Source organism: Manduca sexta, chromosome 22 (assembly GCF_014839805.1).
Source record: "Manduca sexta isolate Smith_Timp_Sample1 chromosome 22, JHU_Msex_v1.0, whole genome shotgun sequence".
Taxonomy (NCBI): domain Eukaryota; kingdom Metazoa; phylum Arthropoda; class Insecta; order Lepidoptera; family Sphingidae; genus Manduca; species Manduca sexta.
This window is the reverse complement of record NC_051136.1, coordinates 9,767,806-9,781,450: the sequence shown is the minus strand read 5'-3', so window position 1 is coordinate 9,781,450 and position 13,645 is coordinate 9,767,806. Positions and strand designations below refer to the sequence as shown.

General features: G+C 35.5%; 1 protein-coding gene across 1 annotated transcript; it reads left to right on the top strand.

Annotated features, from left to right (window-relative positions):
• The first annotated feature begins 10 nt into the window (after positions 1-10).
• LOC119190226 (cytoplasmic dynein 2 heavy chain 1-like) lies at positions 11-13,645 on the top strand. Its single transcript, XM_037441592.1, is given in 22 exon segments — positions 11-214; positions 734-975; positions 1,213-1,312; positions 1,510-1,649; positions 2,011-2,232; positions 2,425-2,568; positions 2,781-2,999; positions 4,188-4,373; positions 4,702-4,830; positions 4,896-5,041; positions 5,418-5,570; positions 5,880-6,089; positions 6,487-6,685; positions 6,687-6,740; positions 7,259-7,402; positions 8,382-8,587; positions 9,259-9,374; positions 9,737-9,882; positions 10,725-10,892; positions 11,831-11,989; positions 12,572-12,647; positions 12,650-13,645. Coding segments are annotated over 22 exon segments (3,420 nt in total). The 5' UTR covers positions 11-84; the 3' UTR covers positions 12,781-13,645.

The following is a 13,645-nucleotide window of genomic DNA, read 5'->3' as shown; positions in this document are numbered from 1 at the left end:
GTGCTGGTTTAAATATACACACAAATTCTTACTTAAACCAATAAATAATGATTCTATCCCCTAGTTTTTTTTTTGTTTAGAACAATGCAGTCCAGCGTCATGCCTGAAGTACGAGAGTCGGTTGAAAACATTGGAGGAATATTGGACGATGTTTGGCGTACCACTACGTTTCCTTTTTCACAAGATAGAATGATAAACGTATTCGATATCATTGGTATGTACGAATATATCTTATTAGATAATCACCATCGGCCCATGCCTTAATCACTACAATTATTAATTGTAATGTACATTACCTGCCTACGTACTTTACGTTTCTGGAGGCCCAAAAATCACTTCAGCCTATTTAAATAATATCAAATATTATGTAACATTAGTTACTGTAGTAATCAATCATTATGCAGTAATAGTTATATCATAACATTTGTTTCTTACTGTTTGGGCCAAATCGGAGAGCACTATTGAGCTTGGTAATGCCTGCAAACTATCATAGAATTAATTTACAGAATTATAGTTACCTCTCGTTGGTAGTTGATTTATTTACTTATAATTTTACAATTGTGTAGTATTAGTGAGACCTTGGGCTATTCAGTTATATTGCAGGTTATATCCCGGCTAACTGAGTTATACGTTGAAATTAGCATGTAATTGGTGAACATAGTTGATGACAGCATAATTTTATTTTAATACATATACATTTTTGTTTATTAATGACGGAATGTGATGTCTTCAGGTTATACGATATGTTCATTGATACAAAAAAATTGCACATCTATCAATCTGTGGGAAGTAAACGAGTCTAAGGAATACCAGATATTGACGCTATTATCCGACAGTTTGAATGCTATACTAACATGGACCAGCGCTTGTAAATCCCTTACGGAAACGTACTGGCCGAATTACGCACTCCACCCTTGGAATGGAAAACCTTATGTGCCCACATCGTGTATAAATTTTCAATCTCGGCTGAAAGAAGTAAGCGTCTTCATTATGTCAATAAAGAGTGTACTTTATTTAGTTTTTAGAAATCAGTGGGCTGCGACTTATGATCGCTTCTCTGCAATGTCTCACGTGGACGGATTTGTGACAAAAACGTGTACTACGTATATTATGCCATTGATGGATATCGCCATTTATTTTGTTATTTCAAGAAACAAGGATTTCCATTACTCTATCTGATAATATAAAAAATTACATCATTTTCTGTTTCAGATAAAAGATATCAGATCAACCCATAGCCAGTTGAATAAATTGCTTACACATAATGAGCAAATGGAATTACAAACACATTTATTATTTCAACCTTTCCAAAGTAAGGAATTTAGTTAATAACCAGTTCCAATTTTAGTCGCATAACGTGCTTAATATCATGCAATGCCTTCTTGACTATACGATTTATACCTAAGTACTGTAAAAGATTGATATTTCAAATTTTATTTTAATTTTCAAATATTTTTACACCAATTTATTATATTAACAATGATTTCACAAAAGTAAATGTTTACACAGATGTTAATATATGGATGTGTAGCGGAACAAATTCTGCATGGGATGCTGCGGTCGCCAGATTTTCAACAGACTTACGTCCAGCAGAAATGAAGATCGCTGAAAAATTAAAACCCAGACTTCATAATACGTCTACTAAACAGGTATCTTGTAAAGAATTCGAGGGTGGAAACTCTAAAGATATCTTGAATATTTTGTAATTAAGTTCATTTAGTCCGTAGCGGGCAGTCAAGATATAGATCTGCTTTTCCATTTCTATAAACAACCCCTGTAATGCGTTTGTCTCTTTCACCATTTTTCAAAGCCATTGAAAATATCAGATTACTTGTAGGCTACACGCATAGGCATAAACGCATTTATGGATTATTTATTTGATGAAATAGAAACCGCAAAATTTACCAGAGAATAAAAATTGTATGATTAAAACCAACAGTTAAATCCAATAAATAACTGTTCATGAATTACGATGTACACCACTAAACGAACCTACACTGTTCATTTAAGATGCTATATGAATTTATGCGATACCAAGCATTAATAGAAAGGCCCCTCGTGAAGCAGACGTTAAATAACGAGTTGGAGATATTTGTGTCTTCTCTCATAGCCATGTTAAAGGACGTCCAAAAACAATTGGATGCAGACGAAATGGATGTTAAAATGTATCAACCACCAGAAATGTCACCTGTCGTATACCAGGTGCAATGGGCTAAGCAGATGGAAGCGAAAGTAAGTTTTCAAATACTATATACTAACCAGTCACAATGAAAAACTCGCCGTAACGGATGTGTTACTGACAGAAATAATCTTCAAGTTAATCACAGTAATGTATGTACAATAGTAGATCGCCATAGACACTACTTTAAAGCTGTAACTAATTTATCTCTCTAGGCGCTTTATCCAGACAATTCAACGTTTTAGGTGAAGGAAATTCATACATGTGCTGATAAATATCTTAAAGAATTTGAAAATAATGCTGAGCTTCTGTCACTCGCTTCGAAGTTATTGAAGGATTTGAAAACAATGTATACCCAACTTCACGAAGAGTGGTCTAGAGATTTACAGGTAAGTTTGACTTTCGCAAACATAGAATTTGCATGGAAAAGTAAAGCAGTTGCATGTTATAGCGTTACTAAAACATATAATTCCAATTTATACCGAAATAATGTATTTTGGTTACTTTTAATCTATATTTGGATTTATGCCGTACCATTTATTCATAAGGGTACCGCCATCCGCATCATGCGTTTTGCATTCCCTTACCAATCTGCCAACAGGTTCAATCCAAGAACGGGTTGCTCCAACTTGCGCTGGACAAGCCCGTGGTAGAGTTTAGCGGCGTGAGCAAGATGATGGTGGTGAACTTCAACCCGCGCCTCGTGTGGGTGGAACTAGAGTGTCGCGCGATGACGTCACTGGGTCTACCACCGCCGCCGGCAACCGCCGTTTTTGACTCACTTACCTCAGCTTTGACGTATGCCCGCGCTTTACAGCAGGTCAGTGTTCATGAATGCATTTTAGAATGCTGTAGTTATTTCCATATAGTTTAATAGTTTTAAAGAGTATATTGTTTTGATTTGGGATGTTCGTATAATTTGTGGATCCAGTTAACTTAAATTATGTAAACTGATTGTATATGTTTTAACCAGGCATCAGTGGCGAAGGGTGAAAATTTTCAAAAGGTAACCCGAAGAAATATTTTTTGTACAATTATCATGTAAAACGCTGTTCAGAATAAATTAAAATCAGTAAATTATCATAATACGTAATAATTTCCTTCTAACATAAACATTAACCCCCTTATTCATAGACGTTTTTTATCGAACGATCGAGTAAGGCTGTGATAACAAGTCTGTTTCTCAGTGCTGACGGCATGGCAGTTTTCGCAGTGCGTAGACGTAGGGCCGTTGTGATTGGCTAATATTGAGATACAACAATAATAACCAATCACAACGGCCCTATGTCTATTTCTCAGTGCCGTTGGGCACTGAGAAACAGGCTTGTTATCACAGCTTTACTCCGTCCTTAGATAAAAAACGTTTATGAATAAGGGGGTAAGTCTAAACTCTAAATTTAACAAATAATCACATATTTTAAACATAGGTACTTATCTAAAAGAGCCCAACAAAAATTTATAACCCACACTATACACAAACACTAATTATACATTCTAAATTATTAAAAAAATTCGCGCCAATGGCCCAACATTAAGCCGCAAATTCTCGGGTTACCCTGAAGTACACATACACGCACGCACACATGTATTTTTACGTCACTTCCAAAAGATTAGACAAAGACACCGCGATGCGTGTGAAAGAGACAACAATATCGCGAGGGAAGCTACGCGCGGCCGGGTTCACTTCGAACACTATAAGGCGCGAGCACTGCGCGCGAGTTACGATTTAACGAATTGATAATAATATGAACTATGTACCGTAATCGTTAAAGTATTGATTTAATGGAATAAGTATAGGATGACTTGTTTGAATATACTATTATTATTCCAGTTAAATAGTTTTTTCATTTATTATTTTAAATTAATTTACAAAAGGTAACCCGGTAGGAATCGGCTTGTATGGACGCTTCGCCACTGCCAGGCATCAATTTTTTATAAGAAGCAAAAAGTATTATACAGGTAAAGCTAATCTCTACATAGTGAAAAACAATATTATTTGAAATAACAGGTAGCGTCATTCCACAACACGCTAGGGGAACGCATGATTCCGTCAACACGTCCAATGATGCTGCAAGCTGCGCTCGATCTGTCTTCATTGGTGCAAGATCAGAAAGCCGTGTATTGGGACGATATAGAGCAATTGGCTAACTATACAGACAAGTTGAAGAAAGCTGTGTTGAAGTTAGAGAGTCAAGTATGTACACGAAACTTATTCAAATGTTATTTTTAATAATATTGTTCTATTACAAGTGCTTATTTTGTCATAAAACTACATTTTTCAAACGATTAATATTCTAGACTTTGTGGAGTGTCAATATGACGCACTCAATAAGGTTATAGCAAATATAGTATTATTATGCAGAATATGATAATATTTTTTTGGGTTTAGTTATACCACAAAAACAGCGACGTTAACCACTTACCCACAATTATTATACCTCGCTAGTTTAATAGGTTTCGATAATTTATTTTATCGATAACTCTACATACAAAAAACCTAGTTTATATTTTGTTATTTTCAGAACACTTATCTTACAAATCAACACGTGGCCATCAGAACAATTGTAGAAAAACTCGTGGATACTGATCTTCTGGCCAAACAGTCTGATTGGAAGCGAGCCGTCAAAGATATTCGCAATGTTATAGAGACGGTACGAGATCATTTTCACAGTAAAACATTCTAAAACTTGTTTCTAATTTTTCTTTTGCTTCGTAGGTGGAAAGAAATGGCTATAAAAATACAGAACCTTGGAGACTGCATTGGGACTGGCAACTATACAAAGCTTTGGAATGTCAATACATAAAGACGCTGCTGTCATTGCATAATCATTTTCCGCACGTTAAAGTCGATTTAGTACTACGGTAAGTAATTGTACAGACTATAAGGATGCCTCATTTTCTGGGATATCATTTTCTTAGCAATTAGAACATAATTATACAAAAAAAAATATATAATTTTATTCTATGATATAAATTCCCAAAGCGTTTTTTTGCAATTGAAACTTCAGAGAAGTTGTAGGTTCGTTGCTGTATATTGCCGATTTGTTTTTTAGACACTATACGGCCTATGTCAAGAATTGGTTTCGGTCGATATCTGCAGGTCAATGTCGATACCACATACACAAACTAATATAAGATGGGGCTATCAATCAAGTTTTATTGTAGTTCGCCCTTTTCCGAGATGTATACGGAGATATATAGAGAAATATCGAATATATAGTGCAATAAAATATTTTAGTGGACACATGGTGCAAGTGCAACCACCGATGGAAGAGATCCGCGTTCAACATTACAATCAGTTGAGGCGTCTCGTGTCGCTGCCTGCGCAGTTCGTCGGCATGCAAAATAACATCACAGAGAGTCAAAGCATATTCGCGGCTATTGTTGATAAGTATGTGTTCGAAGAGCAATTGCGCCTGATCATAATTTCTTACGTCGTTATTTTAACCTTGTATTAAAACTAATAAGTTTTTAATTTATAGTCTTTAGTGGATGTTATTTTATGTCACCAATTATAATAATCTTATCTATACTATGTTTTCTAAGTTCATTTAATAACAAAAACCTGGCTTTGCTTTTTAGGTAATATCTAAATCTTTAAAGACTTGATATTTTTGTAATTTTTCCACTTAAATTCCCTTTGGATGTAAACGAATACCCATCTGCTGGAGTAAGGTAGTAGAGGTACCCCGTGCCGCAGACACAGTTGGCTGGGTAACACGGCGGTGGGTCGGCTGGAGGCGGTGCTGTCGGGCGTGGAGTCGGTGCGCGGCGCGTGGGCGGTGCGCGCGGCGCTGGCGTGCGCGGCGGACCTGCGCGCGCTGTGCGCCGAGCTGCGCGCCGCGCACCACTGGGAGCACAACTTCAGGGCCTGCAAGGCGTACGGACAGGCCGTCGCTAAGATGACCTTGTGAGAATGCTTGTATCATTGTACATTAGGATATTGCGATCCAGTTCAGTTCTTCTATCAGTTACAAATAGAAAAAAAATGGTGCCTTATAAATTATATATTATGTATATATAATAATATTTGCACTGTAGTATAATATACTGTCCCACTACTGGGCAAGGGCCTCCTATACTACTGAGAGGGATAAGGCCTTAGTCCACCACGCTGGCCTAGCGCGGATTGGTAAACTTTACACAACCTCAAAATTCCTATAGGGGAACTTCTTAGGAAAGCTACATATATACTCCTCACGCTGTAATTCTTATCAATAATATTGTAACAAATTTGTTTGTAATTTTTCTAGTAGTGTTTCATAATAACATTTGTGAATACTATGTGACCTTATGACGGTTTACAGTGACGACGAGAAGGTAGAGTGGATATCAATAGGCACGGCTACTCTACGTCGTGAGTTCGAAGCTCAGACACGCTCGCTGTGGTCTTGTCTCATGTCGTCTCTCCAAACCAGCTGTCGCAATGACGCGGCGACCCTGGAAGCATTTATAGGCAACGCCATGGTCATGTTGGAGAACAAATTGCTGCCTAAAAATGCAAAGGGAGCTGTCGGAGATAAGTGCTAAACAACATGCTCTCCAAGAAAAACTGCCTGAGGTTTTTAATGTTTTTAGATACTATACAACTGCTTTTGTAAGATATCACATTCAAAAAGAAGAAAACATTTTGACTATAAATAAAACCGACTTCAAAAACCATTACAAATCAAAAAGTAATTCAATAAACACGTAAGTATACAATTTTTTTTATTATTTGGAATGGGTGTCTAATTTCATATGTGGTTTTAGTACATAATATACCTACATTGAAATACCAAAAACCCCATCAAAAACCGATCAGTAGTTTTGGAGAAAATCGCGAACACAGGAACTTATATACATACAAGCGTGTCGCAGGAAATCTTCCTTTTTTGAAGTCGGTTAAAAAATTATAACAACAACATTTTTAATGTTGTAGTACGTTGTCCTTTGCATTTTTTATTTTAGTAAGTAGTCAGAAAATTAAAAACTCTGTCACTAAAGATTAAAGTAATAGTAAATTATAAAATAATTGTCACTAAAAATGCAATATAAATAAATTTTAACTAACGACTTAAGTACCATTTATCGTGACAGATGGAGAAATTAGTGGAAGATCTAAAGAAAAAAGGTCACTTGTTGCGGACGTGGGGCGGCGACACGTCCGTCGACAGGACAATAAAGGAATGGCAAAAAATACGGGAACTCATGCGCAGTCAGCAACAACTGTTCGAGCATCAGGTATTAAGCTATTTGTCATGCCTTTATAATACTCCACAAACACTAATGATTATAGTTCGATTAATTCATTTAACAAGTAATAGAATTTAAGAAATATTGCTTCGAAGTGTAAAATATTATAGACTTATATTACTATAAAGTGGTCTAACGTAATAGATTGCTATTCTATTACGGATACTAATCGGGCCAAAAACTATAACCAATTTAATAATTTTGCTATAGATGATAATATATTAATTTAAAAAACATAAAGGACACTGTATAATGTACTTATTTAATTAAATATAGTAATATTGCCTACTCTGAATACATAACTGTCGTTTGCGCTACAATGGCCAACGGACAAGACTACAATGAGCAGATTATAGTACAACTTATTTATAAAAATGAACTCATTATCAACATCGCCCTATCCGTACCGGAGACAGTCTTTCTAGAGCGCGCTACTAAATATAATATGTGCTTTAGACGCACGGGAATAATATTTTTTTTTTTTTTTTTATTTCTTTGATCCTGAATTGGGGAAATATACCATTAATTTACACCAATGGAATTACTCGCATGAGCTTTCTGCATACGTACATAGATCTATTTGATAATTTATTATTGCGTCACAAATAAATACATACACAGTACAGTACACAAAGTCGAAAAATTTCCTAATATTTTTCAACTTTGCGTATCATTATTCCGATTTGTCGTATATGTAGGTATTTTGCGTGGTTCAGCTTGTGAAAACAAAACTATTGGTAAAATCATAGAACCATAATATATTTTTATTATTTAGGCCTGCAGGCACATGTTGCACTTTTTAATGTTAAAATTAACTTACTGAAATTTGAATCTATCTTTTTCTATATTATTTTTGGTACCGTAAATTAAGTATAATATTTTTAACGTCTTCCTACTGATAATGAATTTGGTATGAGAGAGATAGTGAGTTATTCTACTGTATCAAATATACTGATGTATATAACAGGCAGAGATAGTGAAATCGAGCCTGAGCGCCGACTGGGACAATCTGAACAGCACCGCGGAGGCATGGCTCGAGCGCTGGGCGCACACAAAGAGCCGGCACGAGGACGCGCGCGGCGCGCACTACCGCGACGTGCTCGACAGATGTCGCGACGTGTTCCGCGCCGTCGCGCACTGGGAGGGCTTCGTCGCTGATAAAGACGGCTTGTTGTGAGCGATATTCACATGTTATACACTGTACAACTTTTCTAACTCGTATTTAAAAATATTATATTAGTAACCGAATTCGCCTCGTAACCGTGCAGGCTGCAAAATCTTTGAAACGCCAGGCGATAAATAAAATACAAAAAAACGTTACAGACTCCGTAACTAATCTTGTTTCGATGTCTAAAATTTGCGTAGATATAAGGAATTATAATATTACTCCTATTACTATGACAATGACACAACTTATTTGCTGATTTTATTAAAGGTACATAGCCAAATAAGGTACCTGGTGTAAGTATCAAAGGTGCTTTTTAGTTTATGCAGCCATCATATTCATTACTGCAACTCATATAAACCAGGATAGGCATTGAAGGTCGCTGTATCAGTAGGATAATGGGAATTTGCGTACCTATATAAATTATCTGTTTCATAGCTGCTTCGTAAAACCCACCAAACTCGCCAAGTCCAGAGGTGACCTGATGGCTTGTCAGTCTTTGAGGGATATTGACAATCTTATCGGCTAGACGACATGACACAGCAAATCTAGTACTTCAAATTGGTTTTCTTTGAATTAGTGGTACTATTCAATAAGCCTTTTAACTGGCTAGAACGCGGCATTAACGCTTGAAATATGCAAAAACTTTACATTAATGAAGTATGCTTGTACTTTGCAGAAAAGAATTTGCGAAGTTTAATATGCAGGTGGAAATACCAGCGATATGGAAACAGGGTGAAAACCTCATGAAGGAATGTATCGATCTATGGACCGTATTCAAAGAGTATAATGAAGGTAATGGATCTTTGATAGCATTATATCTCTCTTTGAAACGATTTCCGATAGCTGAAGATTTCATACACTCGAAAAAAATACCTATTATTTCTAACTCACTTACTATGAAAACTAACGCCGATTAGTGGGGACTAAGAGTTGATTGGAATATAATAATTTACGTAATGGAGTTTTGATATAATTGATTTTCCATAAATTCACTACTTACATATACCGTTTATTAAATACCATATGGGATAATAGAGTATATTATTACAAATGTAAGTACTTACTGTGTAGTATGTAAGTATTGTATGATGCCTTTTATTTAACTACTACAAAAAAATGTTGTGACATAGAAAAATAATAGCAGTTTCTTTCAGAATTCGAGGCCATGTCCCAACAACTGTGGGTGGTGTTCCAGAAGAAACTTCACAGCCTCGAAGAGTTTACATCGAAGTGGAAAAGCCGTTTGGAACCATACACTTCAGTCACTTTGCTAATACAGCAAGAACTAGATAAATATTCTGTAAGTATTATCTGGTGGTGTATCTCTCGTATGCGACAGGGCGGCTCGAAGTTATATTGTAACCAGAGTAATTACTAGGCATTGTGAGATTTCACATAAAATGTCAGACTGACTGTAATCCAAAGACAATTCAAATTTCCACTGATATTGTTACTATTAATGGACATTTGTGTCACTTACAGTTATCCGAGCGACTTCTTCGTTACGTCATTCATTACACCAAAGAAAATCTCTTAAAGCACTTTCAGGAATTAAAGAATTATCATAGAAAATTAAATATTAATTCAACACTTCTAAATGTCATTAAATTGGTTGGGTTGACTCATACATGCGTTAAGTAAGATGTTCATTATTCCCGCGATATCTTTGATATTACTATGTGATCTCATCATTCCACATGTATATCAGCCATGAATTAAAACATCTTGAAAATATTGCCTACATATAAAACCTACATGGTAATGAGAGCGATGCGTGCAATGACTATTTGCCGTTTTAAATTTATAAAGAACTATAAATACCTACAAGTACATACTTACATCAATATCACGGAAATGGTTGGCTGCTCTTTCTGTTTGAAAAGACTTTTCCCGTTCCTTGATGTAAAACCTATTTTATAATCTAGTCTACACATAACACGCTAAAAATCGAATTGAAAAATTTACACGAATTTTGCAGGTAAGTCATACTACCTATATGTTATTTCTTTTCTAAATTCAGTAGGTTACTATTCTTCTAATGGTGAAGGCTTCGTGAACTCTACATGTTCAACACATGTGAATGAATTGAACGCCGTCAGTATCTACTTCTTAATCGATAAAATTGATTGAACGTTCCTACAGGACCTAACACCGTTACTAAAATACCTCCGAGGCACAGACTTCTCGGAGCGAAACTGGCTAGAAGTGTTCAGTCTTTTGGAAATGGAATATAAAAAGCCAGACACATTGCAGCTGAATGATCTGCTCATTGTTGCGCCGAATATTAAGAAACATATCAAAGCTTTACAAGTAAGTAGAATATAATAGATTTAATGTATTAGATACCTTGATTTTTGTAGTTAATTATCTCATTGAATTAACTTCAAAAAAGAGGTATTTTTTATTTATCAATAATGATTTAAAAAAAACAACTTTTCTATATTTTTATATTATAAAGAGGTAAAAATGTACGACTTAGACTTTTCGTAACAAATGATACATACAATTCTAAAAATTCTGTCCTATTAAGGAACATAAATACTCTTTAATGTTATAAGTATAAACAATTTTATTACGAAGGAGAGCAAAAAATTACGCAACCATCATATTAAATTTTAAAGGCCGAAATATCCATGATTATTAATTATTTTTACGTTTTTCTTTCAACTGCGAGAACTAATCACTAACTAGACGTGAATTTAAATTCTTTACTTGCCAATACTTGTTTAGTTACCCAGATTAAAGGTGAAACAAAATGTATGAAAATGGACCTTGAGGTATCGCCTTAAGTTCAAAGCATTCAGAGCGACCAGACTGCACGTGCCCAGCTCTACCATTTACTACATGTATCTTTGTTTCATTTGGAATCTCCTCTCAAGCCTCCCAAACATAGATTTAGTTATTCAAAAATGCCATTCACTACTTCGTCTTTATACTTGTATGCTGACGTAATCGCGAGAGTATTTTTTTAATAAAACAGATGAACTAGGAACTAGTTTAATAAGATTATATTGGCATTTTAATATTTATATTATTTTTTATCAAAGTTCTTGCATTATAAATATTTTTAGCTGCATATTTACATAACATAAAATGTTTTTAGACTTAAAGCTAAATATCTATTTTAAACATAGTCGTAAACTAATACAAATTAAGTTTTTTTTTACACCTATTAACCTAGCAGTATGTACTATGTCTTTATTGTATTTTAAACGGTCATTTAATTAAACAACATTTTTTTACCATAGAAAATATGCACAATGGCCTCGAACGAGTCCGCTATACGCAACGCTCTCAACGAGCTTGAGATTTGGTTTGCCGGCGCGCGCTTTACCATTGTGTACTACAACGACAAGTCTAAGCGGCCGACGCCTATTGTCAAGGATTTCAAGGATATTCTCACTAAGGTATCGGTTACTAAACTTTTACGATCCTTGCTAATAGTATAGGAGATAAACTGAAGTAGAGATAATTTTAAAAATAAGTCGATGCAATGTAAAAAAAATGTGACGCTGAAAAAAATTTAAAAAGCTTGTTAGTCAAAAAAAGAGCTATGTCCAAACCTATATTTTTTCTTCCAAGTAAACGCTCCCACGTGTACCCAATACATATAGGCGATGTCTTAGCCTGTTATTGACGCTATATGTAATATTTTTTATTCTATTGACCAAGATATAAAATAATTCTCCATTATGAAAAAAGCAAAACAGGTTGGAGCTATATTTAAATTGTTATTAAAATAGTTGACCAATTAATTTCTCATAAGTGTACTTCTCAACTTCGATAAAGCAAAACATAACAGTTATACAAGTTTGGAACTCTATAGATTAATAATACACAGAAACTACTGCCTACATTAAATAATTTTCTTTTCCTGACGAGGATGGCCATAAATCTAAATATTGGCTCTCTTGAATCAAGTAAATAGGAGCTGAAGCAATTTTTACGGTCCGAGCCTTAAGGGTTCAAACAAATATGACGAGTTGTAGATCTCAGAGCAGCAGTGGGTGGTATCATCGCTAAGTGGCGGCGGCGGCGGCGGCGGCGCGGACGCGTGCGCGGCGTGGAGGGGCGGCTGCGGAGCGCGCGCACGCTGCTGCGCGCCACGCACCACGCGCAACGCAGGTCAGTACTCTGCAGTCTGCACCTACCGCCCTGTCTGACGCACTCCAGGGGCTACATAACAACAAATTTATGATACCGATATACTTACCGATAGACTATGCCATTATTTTTTGGTTCTATTAATGTTATAACGGTTGTAGAAAGGCATCTTTTTTAAAGCCCAAGTAGTACTTACACAGATGAATTTTTTACTACGTAAATCTATAAGTAAGAAGAAATACAGTATGTTTGCTCTTTGAAATAACTGTCTTTACAAGGTCAGATATTATCGTTATTTGCACTGTCCCCTGTCTATTTGTTTGTTGCGATTGAGCCTGTATCTAGGACTTTAATAATTTACTATCTACCATTTTCGTATCATTGAAGAGTATCCGCATTTTGTGATAAATAAATATAGATTAAAACCGCTGACAAGGCTTTGTCGGGCGACTGGATTACTGCAAAGTACCTTCTAGCGAAGTCAACAGGATCACTTTTATCACGAAACGTATGAAATAGATGGTTGATCTGGGATAGGGAAGAGGATACATGAAGAATGACAAAAGGATTTGATTTCATTCTGATTACGGAATAATGAAATTAGGAAAAGCGGTATGTGTGAGCTATTGGAGTAAGAAAATTTTAAAACAGAGATTGGTCTTCAAGCAGCAACTTCCTCGCCATTTGTAACGTACAGACAACCCGAGGAAGAAAGAATACTCCTGACCTTAATTTTATATTATCAGTTATCTAATTTCTTCTGTGAATATGCAGATATTTAAAGGCATAGTTATAATGACATACTGTATTAATATATTTATTCACACAACATCTGTCACACGAGGCTTCTACATAATCCTATGCACCCGGTATGAAGGAAAATACTTCTTTACTTCGCCTATACAAGATAACTGTTCAACGAATCTTATGTTATAATCAACGAAGATCCAAACTAAATA